At 41.4% G+C, this 16921-nt stretch overlaps 1 protein-coding gene across 1 annotated transcript in view; it reads right to left on the reverse strand.

The window, feature by feature from the left end:
• Positions 1-3479: 3479 nt before the first annotated feature.
• LOC124606841 overlaps positions 3480-16921 on the reverse strand; it is a 124606-nt gene continuing 111164 nt past the window's right edge. Inside the window, exons 13-14 of the mRNA XM_047138917.1 lie at positions 10205-10361; positions 3480-3598 (exon numbers count right to left, since the gene is read on the reverse strand). Of these exons, the coding sequence (XP_046994873.1) occupies positions 10222-10361 (140 nt within the window). The 3' untranslated portion in view covers positions 3480-3598; positions 10205-10221. The remainder of the gene's footprint in view (positions 3599-10204; positions 10362-16921) is intronic.

The following is a 16921-nucleotide window of genomic DNA, read 5'->3' on the forward strand; positions in this document are numbered from 1 at the left end:
GCTCAACCAAGTTTATGTTGGTGCCATGAGTCAGGGAAGCTATCTTGTCCAGGTCACCCCCTATGTCATATGCCCCATCCCTGTCCAAACTGTTTCCCACCCCACCCACAATCACTACATGGTCCTCTTTTGTAAAGTCCTTACATAAAGACCCTAGGTCCCCTATCACATGAATTAGTCCTGCATTTGGCTTGAAGATACTGGTGGCCTGGTACGCTGCCCCTAAACTTTCCTGTAACTAAGGGGCTGCACCTCGCCCATGCTACTACCTAGCAACAGCACTTTCTTCTTCCGAACACTTTGTACATTCTTAGGGTTCTTGGCCACGGTTGAAGTGTGATGCGCATTTCCTGCTCCTCTTCTCCACAACTCTGGCAGTGGTAGATTCCGCTCCAGTCACTGAGATTCCAGGCCGAAGACATGACTGACGCCCTGGACAGTGGTAGGACTCCAACCTGACTGTCGCCCGTCATACAGTCCGAGAACCAGGATTGTTTGGGGTGCCATTTCTTCTCATAGAGACGCCTCTTTGGTGTCATACGCGGTACCCTTACAGCACAGCAGTACGTCGACGATATTCTACGCTTCGCTTTGTTACCCTTCACGGCAAACCACCGTGGGCTTAAATTTCAGCGTGATAATGCCCGTCCGCACACGACGAGAGTTTCTATTGTTTGTCTTTGTGCTTGCCAGTGCCTGCCTTGGCCAGCAAGGTCACCGCATCTCTCCCCAATTGAGAACGTTAGCAACATTGTGTGCAGGGTCCTCCAAGAATCTTGGGATTTTGACGATCTAACGCGCCAGTTGGACAGAATTGTGCACGATGTGCCTCAGGAGGACATCCGACAACTCTGTCAATTAATGCCAACCTGAATAACTGCTTGAAAAAGCACAAGAGGTGGACCAACGCGTTGTTAATTTACTGAATTTCCGAAGCTGTTTCTCTTGAATAAATCAGAAGCTGTTTCTCTTGAATAAATCAGCAATTTTTTTCTGAAATTGTAATCATTTGTCTGTCTGTACATGTACATCACGTCTACCGCCGGCCGTGGTGGCCGAGCGGTTCTAGGCGCTTCAATCCGGAACCGCGCTCCTGCTGCGGTCGCAGGTTCGAATCCTACCTTGGGCATGGATGGTTGTGATATCGTTAGGTTAGTTAGGTTTAAGTAGTTCTAAGTCTAGGGGACTGATGACCTCAGATGTTAAGTCCCATAGTGCTTAGAGCCATTTGAACCATCACGTCTACCGATTTTCGACCTATTCGAATAATTAATTTGTGATTCGTCGTGTTTTGTATCCCGCATGGAAGGCGGCTCGTGGGTCTGCTCCTGTAATCTGACAAAGAGGCCGAATGAAAAGGAAGCGACTAGGAGCAGGTGAGATAAAGCACGTCGGTAACGCAAGTAAAGTAAAAGAGGTTGTTACTGGTGTATGAACATGTACAACTGAATACGTATCTTTGTACAGATGAGTACGTAGGTGTGCAGCCAAAGTCCGGATAAGAAAGTCTCAATAGCAAGCTAAGCTAAAGCGGTGGTTCTCGGCCGTCTGTTCTTCATGAACTGGGCGAAAGTGGAGCGGCGCTCGTAGAGCTCCACAGGGTCGGCTAGAGGGTGCTGTGGTCGGCGAAGTTCTTCCGCTCTCGTAGTGCCAACCTACGCTGTGGCATCGGAACTATCGATACCACACGTCGTCTTCTTTTTTATACTTGCAATGTATTTTTTGTGTCTGGCTTTAAGAGTTTCTGATCACATAGCCTGTACATCTTTACGATAAAGTCTTTTTTGAAGTATACTTTATTGGGATGGTACATCGAGACTAGAGTTAAAAAACAATTTTCCTGTAAGGCTCTCATGTAAAAATGTGACATCAAAAACTTTGGTTCCCTACCCAGCTTCAAGTAAGTAGATTAGAGATCAACGTTCTGTCGGTAAGGGGGTCATAGAGACGGAGCGCATGCTCAGATTATGGAACAATGGGGACGGAAATCGGCTGTGTCATTTAGAAAAATTACGAAGAACTGAAATCTGAACGGTTGGACGAGGCTTCGAACCGTCGTCCTCCCTTCAGGTACAACCACCGCCACTGCGTTACTCTAGATACTACAATATTCACACTCAGCAGATACACTTGAGACACATCTATCACTAACCGAGTGGAAAGGGGACACTGTGCGCGGAGGAAGAAAAGCCTTTCCGGTAAGGTGGCTGAATATCCCCTCGGGATATCCCGGACAACGATGCCATATGTTCTTTTCTTTTTCATTTATGGTAGCTGACGACAAATACTTGACTGAAATTTTAATTTAGGGCATCAGGGATCAAATCTACCCATTACGAAAACAAAACATTAATCTAAATCCATTGAAATAGGGTGCAGAGTAATAACCGCTACCAGTCACAATTGAAGGTGATTTTATTTTACACACAACTGGTTTCGGCTTGTGCGAATCTTCAGGAGCTAGGCATTCAGGTACATATTTCCATACTCATTGTTGGAGATCAGTATGGCTGGTGTATTCATATCGTTTTCACTTTACGTTTATCCCATTTTTGCACAAAAATATTTCGCTTTTTACATATTAACTTTATGTTAGTCACCATGCTAATTGTTGGTGCTTCCATATTAAGTCTTTGGTAAAGTAGTGGCGCTTTAGATGTTGGTAACTTCAGACACACATGCACTCACGACGTTGTTCCCTGAAACATGTTGTGAGTGCATTTGCGTCAGAAGTTACCAACACCTAAAGTGCCACTGCTTTATCAAAAACATAATATGGAAGCGCCAACAATAAACATGGTTACTAAAATACAGGTAACGCGTAAAAAAACGAAATACTTGCTACAAAAATGTTAAAAATGTAATGTGAAAACGATATATATATACACCAGTTTCATTGGTCTCCAACACTGAGTGTGGAAGCAAGTACCTGAATGTATACCACAAGCCCGAAACTGGTGTGTATTAAATAAAATCAGCTTTTATTGTCACTGTAGCTGTTATTATTGTACACTCTATAAAGGAACAGTTACGGAGTTTAACTGCATCCATTATGGACAAAATACATAAAATCCATTGGCTTAAAAGCAAAGTACTTTTTTTTTGTCAAGGAATACATTTTGTCACTTTCTGGACAAAAGTGTCTCTCTTTGCCATCATACCATTGTACTTGTAACTGAATGGTATATGGGGTCTTAATTTTCAGTAGATAATGTAGAATGTAACAAATTAGACGTGGCTTAGGGACCCAGCAGTGCACAATTTGCACCTGTAGCTACAGGCAAGTGACTACCCCTCCTCCCTCATTTCCACTACTGCCCTACTTAACTTACGCTGTAGTTCATGCAGCTGTCACCATTAAACGTAGAATGATTGGATACTGACGAAAGAATACTGGTCAAACGAATTTTTGAAGGAAGATTACGAGGTAAATAAATATTCTTACAAAGAGTTTATTTAGTAAAAAATAATATTATAAACACGCTAACAGTTCACAATGAATTACTGCCATTGATGTAAGGAGAAAATAGATGTATATCAATGTAAAATGATTCCTTTCGATTTGACTTTATACTTCACTGGGTGTTGTCGAGGACATCTGCAAAATAAATATCACAGTCAGTGGGAAAGACGTGCTAAGCAACATTGTTATAATACATAAATCATACAAAGACGCATACATAAAAAATAAAACTGGAAATTACTGCGTACTTGAATTAATTCATGCTGTTTATTGGGCAGAAAACATTTATACTTTATTGAACGGCGTAAGACAATTTACTGAAAGTAATATCCTTCCTATTTTTCACGTAACAAAAGGATTCCTTGATAAAATGTTCAGATTCTTTTGAAGCTGATCGAGTCATGGAGGCAGTTTTCAAGATGTTTAAAATGTGTCAAGTGTTGTTCATAGACGCCATGCTGTATGAACTAAAACAAATGGTAGTCCGAAGGGGCGATATCTGGTGAATATGGCGAATGGGGTAAGAAATCCTGTCGAAGTTCCTTCAAGCTCGGTTTGCAACATATCGTGAAACAGAATGACTTTCTCTTGTGCATAAGTCTACTGCGTGCGTTTGTCTTCAAATGTGCGACTCGGGTTGAGTAATTGTGCTTTTCAACGTTCAGAATTCGCCTTTTTACCCGGTTGCAGTAGTTCATGATCCACCACAGCGACAAGGATGAGTTCCGTCACGCACCTCCAAATTGCTGTTTCTAAATCGTCGAAACCAATCTCGGACGTTGTTTCCGACAGATCATGTTGTCCACACGCTCCCACTAGCAAACTGTGACTTTCCGCAGCAGATTTCTTGAGATAAACGTAGAAGACTACTATTTTGTTGATACAAAACCCGACATGTTGAAGGCATTAAATGGGTATGTTATGTTCATTCCATTCGAAAGTCACACACAGATCTTAAAGTGTAATGTTTCTACTGTGAAATGCGTCTCGTGTCGCTGAACTAGTACAACTACTGAGCAATTTAGTCAACAGCAAGAATTTATTCAAGCTCCCAGTACAGTGACACAAAATCTACATACTTTGTGACTGGGAAACCTAAGTCCCATATGAGAACAGCATGGGAAAATAAACCGTGTATAGTTCACTTCTACATGCAAAATTCTGTCGCAGATACAAGTAATTATCTCAAGAGGAACAGAAGGTAAAGAAGTGGAATGCAAGACAAAGAGTAAATTTTAGTTTTAGACAAAAGGTGTATCACAAACCTGTGTACAGGAGATAATGTCGTTCACGAAAGGATAGAAAGCTAGGTAGGCGGTATAACTATAGGATCTATGATACGACGATTGCTTGTTTTACAGAATTTTTGCATGTAATGTTTCAAAACGATGTAATAACTATGAAAATATACGCTAACGATTAAAACTATACCATTTAATAAGGAAAAGAGTAGTACCGTATTTTACGGACTAAAATACCACCTTAATTTTAAGTAGTTTTGTAAAATTAACATTTTTACTATTTTTATTATTAGATTGCAATGCCAGACTAAAAAAAATTTTCTTAGTTCATAAAACCGAACTGACCTTTAAAATCCCTGAAAATCGTCATTTGAACTTATTCTTCTCCTTCTTCCTCCTCCTTTTCGTCGTCATCGTTGTCCTCTCCACATATAAGCTGGTCTTCACTGCCTTCGACAGCGTTACTTATGCCGCACGTCTTGAATGGTTTAACAATAATGTCTTCTCTCACTTTAGACCACGACTGTTTAATCCACTGACGCTGATTGTAGGTCGTTTTAAAGAACCCTTAGTTGTGAATTCATGTTTGGTTTTACCCGTCATCCATTCCATTTCTCTCTCATATGTACATTAAATGGTCTATTTATCGAGACATCAAGAGGTTGCAGTTGTGAAGTAAGTCCTCCCGAAGTAAGAGCAAGCTCTGTACTTCCCTGTCTCAGTTTCTCTTGCACAGAATTTTTCAAATGTCTTCTAAATTGGTCTGGCACAAGAAGAGTACTTTTCTTCAATCAAGCACCTTTCATCTCTCCCACACTCTGTTAATCCATAATTTCATACCAGCCTCGTCCATCCAACCGTTGTCACGTACGTGAACAACATCTGGCTGTATTTCGGAAGGTTTTGGTACTGTTTTGCGCTTGAAAACGATCATTGAATTAAGTTCAGTAACGTCAGCACAATATGAAAGGACAACAATTTAGTGTATTTTTCATGTCTTGTTTTTACAGTTACAAATTTAGCACCTTTCATGGCAACAGTTCCGTTACTTGACACATCAAATGTCAGAGGAATATCGTTGATATTCGCTATTTGGCTTACTTCCAGGAAAGATAATATTTTCTCTTCACATTCTTGTGGCATTTTCTGACATATCTTGGTTTTAGTTCGCATGCTAAGTCCATGACGCTTCATAAATCTATAGCGCCAACCAACTCTGTCCTTAAAGTCTGTTAAGTTCCACTGTAGCGCTAGCTTACGAGCGTGTGTTTGAATCATTCTGTATTAACTCCAGTGCCATTTAGACGGTGTCTTTGACTTCAGTTCAGTACGTCATTTTCTAGTTTTGGACATTTTGCATTCAGTCATCTATTTGCACATTTAGTTTTCTTCATTTATTTCAGTTCTTCTTTACCAGCAAACAAATCGCGAATGGTTTTTTTCTGTTGGCGGAGGGTCGAAATGCCGCTCAGGTGCTCGTTTCCACGTTCTTCTACACATGCTATTACTTTGAATTTAAAGCCCGCAAAACATGTATAGCTTTAATTTTTCCATCACGAAACTAGCTACTAACAAAAATATTGTATTATTACCTATAATACAGATCACTTTCAATTCAAGTCTCTTAGCACCGTAGACGGCAATGACGCATCATAGGCTACACAGTGTTCTGGATTTGTCATGGAGGGGCGGGAGAGAGACAGTGTTACCAAGTTTGCGAATCCCCGCAACTCACGTTCGTCGCATCGGTGCACTGCTGCTACCAGTTGAATCCAGTGTTGACAGATAGAGATAGGTTCCCCGCGGCGTCGAATATATGGCTATTTTTAAGACCGAAGGAAGTTTTGAATCTAACACTTGTAATGGTTCTTTATTTACGCACCATTACAGCACTCTAACCCCAGTTCTCGATACCAGTAATATCGTACTACTTTTCTGCGAAGTAACAGACATATTTTTGTGACAATATTCACATTGGTTTTATTAATGTATAGGTACTGCGATGCATCGATATATTACAGTGATATGGTTCTTGTGTGTATTCATTTCTGCGAGACTCTCATAATCTTTGACTTACTTATAATCGTTTTGGCGCGAATGCGCACAGAGCAGTCTTTGTTTCACTTTGCAGAAGTTAAGTTTGTAACGGAACTGAAATGATGGTGGGCTGACAGTAATTTGGAGCCCGCGCGTCGGAAACGGGCGCGCTGGTGTGAGACTGCCAGGGAGTGCACCCTGATGCCATCTATTGGCGAAACTGGGAATTAGCGCTGTCTCAGACAATGCACAGAGCTCTCGGAGTCAAATGTATTCTTTTTCTTGGTAATAATAAGTTATTACTGTATGATTTAATGTTATAAAGAGCTAGTAGTAAATTATTATGACTGGTATGAACTCCAGGGTAATAAATATAAATATTCTTAAATACTAAATGATTTCGGTGAAAAGGTGGTAGGGGAACGCCCCCACTCTTGGTGATACGAGCGTAGCTAGAGGTAGCTGGAGACACAGGGACTGAACAATGGAATGGCCTGGGGAGTGTTGACGTGAGCGGACGTGCATAACTGTGCTCACGCAAAAGTGACTGTGCAACAGCGAAAAGGAGAATATCGTCGCCGTTTGTGGAGTGGAACGCGACGAATGGTTGTCGAAGCCGTCTCTATGCCACTGGGGCTGATTGTAAGAGTTCCTGCGCCCAGATTTTATGGCGGACACGCAGTAGCTTATACGAGTGCTACAGCTCGTAGTTCCAGCCGCCATTAAGGGCACGAGGCGTGAAGAGGAAGAGCTGCGTTAGCCACATGCATCTCACCACCAGCACCGACACGTCTACCCAAGGCAAGACTGCTTGAAATTGTTAAGTCGAACTTTGTATACATGTAAAAGGAGAATACCAGTTTTCTTTTGTGCAAGTGCAGAAGACTGAATATAGTAATGAGTAAAATTACGACGCATGTTGTTCATTGTAAAGTGTAGTAACCTGAAACATAGTGTAGTGAAATCAGACTGAGGCCACAATCGCCTCTTCCATTTACAATTCTTTTGGGTGTAGAATACTTTAGCGTATAAGAACCAGAAAAGAGCAATGGTCACACCAGAATGAGTCGCCTATTTATAGTTACATAAATATTTCTGAGTAACCTTTCAAGTAAAGTCACTTAACTAATTCTATAGCAATTGTCCAAAGAGTAATATCCCAAAATCATTAAATAAGTTGAAGGGTAGAAGTTTGTTAACCTAAGTTGCATAAGTTGTCTTGGTGGTAATTACCAAGTCAACTCACAGAAATTGAGAGAGTATTTGCTTTGTAGAATCACCTAGAATGATCAGAAATAGTAATATTCAGAATTAAGTTTAAAATTCAACTCAAGCCGTTTCACTTTGAAACGAGCCAAAAAATTGATTTATTCTTTTGCTCCTTCAGAGCTGGCGACCGTAGTTATAAGTATTTTCAGGAGGATTCGACGGTAAGTCTGCTGCTCTCGTCGTGCTGATAGGATTACCCACTGCTGCTAGCAGTGGTGATTGGATACATAAGCTCACTACCAAGTTAAGTGGGTCAGGTAGGCAGTGTTACTGTGTGAACTGTAGGGCACTGTAGGCCGTGGATCGAACCCGTTCAATCATCACAGCTCTTTGAGAAATAGTCCGGTTAGGAGTGTACTAATCCAATAGGTAAATACTGGCGAGTAACGGTAAAAAATGTATACGCAAGTGAATTTAGCAAGGTCCATGTAGCACCTAGTTAATGTGGTGTAATGGCGAGGGTAGGAGTGGAGTAAAAGTGAGCTGAGCTTGTGGCAGCTGTGCTGTATTCAAAGATTAATAACGTGAGTTCACTACTACCTCTTACCATTAGGACTGAGCTATTTACGGTTAAAATACGTAGCAGTAAGCGCAAAGGCGTGACAGCTACAAGTCCGTATTGGCTTTATACATACGGAATTAGGAAGCGGGTCATTCCGTCAGTGGAGGGGGTTAAAACAACCGAGTCAGTTGAGAACATACCCCATTTACTGATGGAAAGATTCGGCGGTTCGGTCGCAAGTTGTTATTTTGCATTGTAAAAGAACAGTCGAGTCTTGTGTTTAGTTAAAATGGAAATTAAATATATGAAGATTGATACAAAACAGTTTTCTTGATGATGTGCCAATTAAGAAGAAGTATATGTGAATTTACAAGAAGTTTAATAAAAATGTGGATCGTGAACACCAAGTCAAAAATTATTTCTACCATACCATTGTTCTGATCTGGGATTGTTTGATCATCAAGAATTTCCTGAAAAACGCATTTGTTAGGTCTTCAAATATTGCTAAAATACAGATCTGGGCCTTCTAGCAGTCAAAATGGAATCACCCTAGAATCAACAAGATGAGCCATAACAACTTTGACGAAATCTAGGTGGGAATCCATTCAAGATAAGTGCCAAAATTAATGACTTTTTTACAGTGACTTCATTATTTCCATTCTGACGATACCATCCACAGTCAAGAACTTTGTTGTTGCTCGATAAAGCGAACATATGCTGCGTGAGCAACATTATTAATCTGATTTCTAACCTACTTTGCAAGTGGTGGTATTGTTATAGACTGTACATTTTTATATTAATTTCGAGTATGAGACGCACCTGTATTTGAGAGGCAATTTTTCGAAGAAAAAATTGCGTCTTATAGTCCGTAAAATACGGTAAATTGTTATGAATTGCTCAGTTTTTGGCTATGGATACAGTTAGTTCTGTTGTTATGTTGTTAAGCCAAGATGCTGTGTTGGGCAACGTGGAATACTTAGCGTTCGTTGACTGCGTAGGTGCTGAGAACCAGTATTAGAAGAATGCAAATAAAAAAAAGAATGTAAAATGAATCACCTCTATCAGATAAACAAATAAGTGTTCCATAATTTTGTTTTGAAATTAATAAATTTACAGATTTGTTATCGAATAAGATTATTTTTTTCTGCTACGGATAAGCAATTTTTAAAGAGTGTAAAACAAGAGCAATCTCAGAATAAATATTTTCTCCCAAATTTACATGATTATCTTCATTTTTACTAGCATACTTAAAATTCAGAATGAGATTTTTACTCTGCAGTGGAGTGTGCGCTGATATGAAACTTTCTGGCAGATTAAAACTGTGTGGTAGAGCACTTTCCCGCGAAAGGCAAAGGTCCCGAGTTCGAGTCTCGGTCCAGCAGACAGTTTTAATGCGCCAGGAAGTTTCATAATTGATAATTCCCGACTATTCCACGTTAACGTTCGAGAGCAACTGTCTTTTCCACTTCTTACTGTGCTAACTTTTTTACATTTTATTTAGAGAAATACAAATACCTGTTGCCAAATGGATGAAGTTTACGATGAAGTGTGTTTGAGAGCCAAGAATGAGTTGAGTTGGTAGATTCAACTACAACAGTAAATGATATTCCATAATATGCGGACTTACTCTACTTCTCGCTAGCTCTTTCCTTTTTGTAGTAAATATTTTTCAAGAATACGCCATATAGTTACCAGAAGCTCTGTTGTCGTCAGCTGCTGCAGCACAAGGACAGGCCTTTGGAGCGAGGAGCCCGCAGTTCCAGCCACTGCTCCTGGTTGGGGACATACATTTCCGCTGGCAGTGTGTCCATTGCTTCCGAGGCGTTGGAGCCATTTGGCGATTCAGGTACTGTAAAGTATTCAGACAGGCAATATATAGTGACTGGGATAGCAACCACTACGAAGCATTTAGTCATCAGGATGGTATGTAGATGGTATGTAATAAACAGTTTTACATCTACGTGATTACTCTGCTATTCACATTGAAGTGACTCGCAGAGGGTTCAATGAACCACTTTCAAGCTGTCTCTCTACCGTTCCACTCTCGAATGGCACGAGGGAAAAACGAGCACTTAAATTTTTCTGTGCGAGCCCTGATTTCTCTTATTTTATCGTGATGATCATTTCTCCCTATGTAGGTTGGTGCCGACAGACTCTTTTCGCAATCGGAGGAGAAAAGTGGTGACTGAAATTTCATGAGAAGATCCCGTCGCAACGAAAACGCCTTTGTTTTAGTGATTGCCACTTCAATTCACGTATCATGTCTGTGACACTATCTCCCCCTATTTCGCGATAATACAAAACGAGCTGCCCTTCTTTGTACTTTTTCGATGTCATCCGTCAGTCCCACCTGATACGGATTTCACCCCGCTCAGCAGTACTCCAGAATAGGGCGGACAACCGTGGTGTAAGCAGTCTCTTTAGAAGACCTGTTGCACCTTCTAAGTGTTATGCCAATGAATCGCAGTCTTTGGTTTGCTCTACCCACAATATTACCTATGCGATCATTCCAATTTAGGTTATTTGTAATTGTAATCCCTAAGTATTTAGCTGAATTTACAGCCTTCAGATTTGTGTGACTTATCGCGTAATCGAAATTTAGCTGATTTCCTTTAGTACTCATGTGAATAACTTCACACTTTTCTTTATTCAAGGTCAACTGCCACTTTTCCCACCATACAGATATCTAAATCATTTTGCAAGTCGTTTTGATCATCTGATGACTTTACAAGACGGTAAATGAGAGCATCATCTGCAAACAATCTAAGACGGCTACTCAGATTGTCTGCTATGTCGTTAATATAGATCAGGAACAATAGAGGGCCTATAACACTTTCCTGGGGAACGCCGGATATTACTTCTGTTTTACTCGATGACTTTCCGTCTATTACTACGAACTGTGACCTTTCTGACAGGAAATCACGAATCCAGTCACACAACTGAGGCGATACTCCGTAGGCACGCAGTTTGGTTAGAAGACGCTTGTGAGGAACAGTGTCAAAAGCCTTCTGGAAATCTAAAAATGTGGAATCAATTTGACATCCCCTGTCAATAGCACTTATTACTTCATGAGTATAAAGAGCTAGTTGTGTTTCACAAGGACGGATTTTCTGAATCCGTGCTGACTGTACGTCAATAAATCGTTAAATACATAAATCAAGGAAAACTATTGTAATTTAAATGCCAGATTCGGAAAAAAACATCAAGTTTGCGAACACCTGAAACAGCATGAATATCAAAATGAAAACAACGTTCCCGAGAAAGAATCTATTTTCTCCATAACTAGCGACAGGCATGGAATGCCCAAAATGAACGCGCTACTTTGAATAGCACAAGTGACAAATGTAGCCTCGATGTTTTCCGCAACGCAAATATTGTGTAAGAAATTTTTCAATGAACTAGTTGCTCCAAGGAAGGTGAAAACTGCCCTTCTTAGATTTTCTAGCTGAGTAGAAGCCTTTGAAAATACATAGTCATCCAATAAAGGATCGTAATCACATTTATTGCGAAACTGACTTTTCCTAGCGGGGAGCTTTGTTACTGCAGTCTGTCTTAACGTAATGCCTAAAACACATTACACATTTTGATAAAGTACACTTGCATTTGCGGAAATTGCAACAGCAAGGACACTTTCTGCGACCTCCCTTCTCGTTAAAGCTGACACCATAGTAACAACCTCAATAATCTCGCCGCGTTGTTTGAACTGTTGGCAAACAGGGTAGTTGAGGTTAAAAAAGAAGTCTGAATCTTCCCACCATGGAGCAGTCTCCGTTTTGTAATGCTTTCAATTCGACCCACTCCACCTTCCGTCAAACAGATGGGCCGTTTACGCTTCTCTTGCGTACGAACGTAGTCGTGCCGATAAAAAAAAAAACTTGTACTACTCGTGTTCTTTTATAGTACGTTTAAGGCGTCTCCTTGTAATTTATGATAAAACGGGCCGAATGAAGTGGAGATGCTACAATGTGATGTGAATGAAATTAACTTCTTTTCACGAACATGACAATAGACAACTCATTAAAATATTGCAAAACTGTAGCTCATCTTTTCATTGGAAAGTCGAGAATAGTGTAGCCATCCTCTCCTTATACGCCGCAAGCAGAGCTTGAAGAACATGAAAACAAACTGCGACGACCCTCCACGTGGTTTCTATCTTAATAACAAAGTTTCAAAAATGGCTCTGAGCATTATGGGACTTAATATCTGTGGTCATCAGTCCCCTAGAACTTGGAACTACTTAAACCTAACTAACCTAAGGACATCACATACATCCATGCCCGAGGCAGGGTTCGAACCTGCGACCGTAGCGGTCACGCGGTTCCAGACTGAAGCGCCTAGAACCGTAGACTACTCCGGCCGGCCCAACAAAGTTTCAACAGTGGTTACTGGAGGTCCGCGTCAGGCAAGCTACCAACCAAAACATATCCGAAGCATGTTCGTTGAGCGACATGTGAGGCGAACGAGTAGATCAAGTAAACATTTGTACCCTAAACCTTCGAAAAAGATTTGCACATTTTGTACCGCATGTAGCTGGCTATAGCCGGCTTAATCAGTACGAATTTGCATTCCCTTTCGCCTGGATATGTGCGCTGTTTCGGTTAGGAAGCGTGTCATACGAGGAGGAGTTGGAAAATAAGTTTCCCCTGTCGACTGTGGGCAGAGTTGTGTGATATGGGCGAAAGACGACACGGCAGGTGAACGCACACGTGCAAGACACCGATACATCATTGGGTAGAAGTAGACCGTGATCAAGCAGATGGCGCTGTCGCAGTGCCTGCGCAAAGCGGAAGGCCAGTCGCTCAGTCTTTTCCCGAAGCTATGAAGAGAAGGTGAGTTTTGGAGTCGTGGTCAAAGGCGAAAGTGAGAGCTGTTATCCACTATGAATGGGCAGGTGGAGCCTCAGGCACAGAAATTCATAACCGCCTTGTTGAGGTGTATGGGTCAGGTGAGATGTCAAGGCAAATGGTGCGGTGATGGTGCCAGCAATTCACTGATGGACGTCAGGAAGTGCAGGACACACCGAGACCTGGACGGACGCGCACGGCCACTACAGATGCAAATGTCAGGATGGTGGATGACATGATTAGAGCGAACCAGCGTATCACCATCGATGGAGTAGCGGCAGAACTTGGAATCGGACATGAGAGAGCTCACAAGATCATCCACGACATTCTTCGATACAGGAAGGTATCAGCACGATGGATGCCGCACCAACTGACCCCGACACACATGGAACAACGCATGGCGTTCAGCCTGGAACAGCTCGTGCGTTACCTTGAATCTGGCAATGACCATCTGTTTCGGATTGTGACGGGGGATGAAACGTGGGTCCACCATTACACGTCCGAATCCAAGGCCGCATCCATGGAGTGGAAACATCCGCCATCACTTGTCCGAATGAAGTTCAAAAGCACTCCGTGTGTAGGTAAAGTGCTACTCGCCGTTTTCTGGGACGCCAAAGGAGTTTTGCTGCTGGACTTACTGGAGGATGCAACCATCAATGCTGCGGTACTATGCCACTCTGTCGAAATTGAAAGAGGTGATTCGGAGAAAGCAGCCTGGCCTTCTCAGATCTGGCGTTCTCCTGTTGGATGACAATGCGAGACTACACAGGGCGACGGCGACGCAAAACCATATTGCAACTCTTGGTTGGGAGCGCCTACACCATCCGCCTTACAGTCCGGATCTCGCATTAAGTGACTTCCATCTGTTTCCTGCTTTGAAGAAGACTCTCGGCGGAAGGCGCTTTGGCAGCAATGCTGACGTCAAAGAAGCCGTTCAAACGCTTCTTCCGTATGCAACGCCCTGATTTTTTCCTGGAAGGCTTTCTGAAGCTTATAAAGCGGCATGACAAATGTCTGAATGTCTTATCTTTAATGTCTCATTCTCTTTTTTTTCTCTTTCACACAGAACTCTGACCCCAGTCGACAGGGGAAACTTATTTTCCACCTCTCCCATGTGTAACCGTTGTATACTCTTCTGAGGCAAGGTGCCCCACAACCGTTGTAACTGCTTCTTGATATCCTGCATAGCGGCGCTGGAACGGAGTTGACATCCGAGATGCTACAGTAAAAACTCGATTAACCGTCACTCTTTAAACCGTCAGTTTCTGTTAACCGTCACTGCTGTAACAGCATAATAATACTGTAATCACAGAATTCTCTAAGATGCAGTGACGCGTTCGCTTTGTTTATTTACTCTATTTTAGTGGGAAGTGAATGTACCCGCCCGCCGTAGAATGGTACATAAAATATGACCTTCAGTTGACGTGCTAACACATCTCCCCCTTTTCTTGTCTTTGTCTCACTTGTGAGGCAACAATCACCACTGGATCGGTTTCCAGTTGTGGCGAGAAGACTGTAACTGTCCCAGTGTATCTATCGGACTGTGCCGTGTTACGTTTTTTCCACTTGAATAAGCTTTATTGACTAATATTTTACACTACCGTATTTAGTGCAGGTGTGTGTGATACAGTGACTTGATAAAATGTCTGAAAATCGTAAACGTGTTGTTTTAGGACTTAATCAAAAACTTGAAATTATAAAACGCTTAAGAAGGGGTGAAACTGCGACAAGTGTAGCGCTGATTTATGGTATTGGAAGAACAACAGTTAACGATATAAAACGTGATGCTGATAAAATAGAACAACATGTGTCAACAATGCAGAGCATGGATGGAGATGTGCGAACAAGAAAGACAATGAAACCTGCAAAATATGATGAATTGGACACTGCAATGTACCGATTGTTTATACAAGTAAGAAGTCAGGGGATTCCACTTTCAGGGCCTATAATAATGGCCAAGGCTGTTGAAATGAACAACAAATTTGATGGTGACTCGTCTTTTAAGGCAAGTATCGGATGGCTTGACAAGTTTAAATTTCGTTATGGCATTCGCCAACTTGATATCAGTGGAGAAAAACTCAGCGTGGATAGCTCTGTAATTGCTGAGTTCCGGGAACAATTTAAAGAAAAAATGGCTGAATTGAATCTTGTTAGGGAGCAAGTTTACAATTGTGATGAAACTGGGCTTCATTGGAAGGCTTTACCACAAAAGACATTAGCATCACTCTCTGAAAAAGCTGCTCCAGGTTTCAAAGTACAAAAAGATCGCATCACTGCTATGGTTTACGCAAATGCGACCGGCAATCATAGGCTACCCCTACTTGTGATTGGCAAATCAAGAAAACCTCGTGCATTCAAGAATTTGAATTTGATTGCTCTCCCTGCACAATACTACGCCCAGAAGAGTGCTTGGATGGATCAATCAATTTTTTCTGACTGGTTTCACAAACAATTTGTACCTCAAGTTAGAGCACATTTGGCTGAAAAAAACTTGTCACAGAAAGCGCTATTGCTATTAGACAATGCCCTAACGCACCCTACTTATGAAATGAAAAGTGATGACGGCAACATAACATGTCTCTTCCTTCCAGCAAACACAACTTCACTTATACAGCCCATGGATCAGGGAATCATCGAAAACATGAAACGTCGTTATAGAAAAATATTTATCGAAAGTTTGCTCTCATCTGATGAATCAACATTTGTAAAACAGTTTTGGCGGTCTTACAGTATTAAAGATGCCATTTTCAATGTTGCCAGTGCATGGAGTGATTTGTCAGTGTCAAATGTAAAGAACGGCTGGAATAAACTTTGGCCTCAACCTAGAGGTGAATAATCGGAGGAACCTGAGTGTGTGACAGTTGACGAGATGGTCAATTTGTGCAATAATTTACAAATCAGCACAAATTTGACGTCAGAAGAAGTATCAGAGTAGTTAGAGTGTGACAAAGTGCACGGGGATTTTCAAATTTTGAGTGATGACGAAATTGTTGCCAGCATAAGTGCCACCAAGGAAGAAGAAGAAGGGCCCGATGAAGACGAGTGTTCAAACCATGAAGAAAAACAAACTATTAGCCATTCAGAGGCCGAAACAATGCTGTCCAAGTGTATAGAATGGTTTGACAGTCAAGAAGAGGCTAATGCAACGCAGGCACTACTGCTCCGAAAAATACGAAATATTGCCGCGGTGGAAGCTCGAGCATCAAAAAGGCAGAAGAAATTGACTGACTATTTCCAAGCTAGATAAACTATTTCACCTGTAAGTTTATAGTAGAGTACAGTACTGTACATTACGTATTTTGCAACTTTTGTAGTTACTGTACGGATGTTTTTATCATTTAATAAATAGTTTTATTTGCTATTACAATCGTGTTTAATTTGTTTTCGCTCCAAAATATTATTATATTACTGTGAGAGTGATATGTGTCTATACATAAAATAATTGATTGAAGTTATGTTTTGGAGGAATACAGTGTTTCTGTTGTCCGTCTATTCGCTCAACCGTCACGACCACGGTCCCGAAGATGACGGTTAATCGAATTTCCACTGTACTACAAATTTTCTG

Source organism: Schistocerca americana, chromosome 3 (assembly GCF_021461395.2).
Source record: "Schistocerca americana isolate TAMUIC-IGC-003095 chromosome 3, iqSchAmer2.1, whole genome shotgun sequence".
Classification (NCBI taxonomy): Eukaryota; Metazoa; Arthropoda; class Insecta; order Orthoptera; family Acrididae; genus Schistocerca; species Schistocerca americana.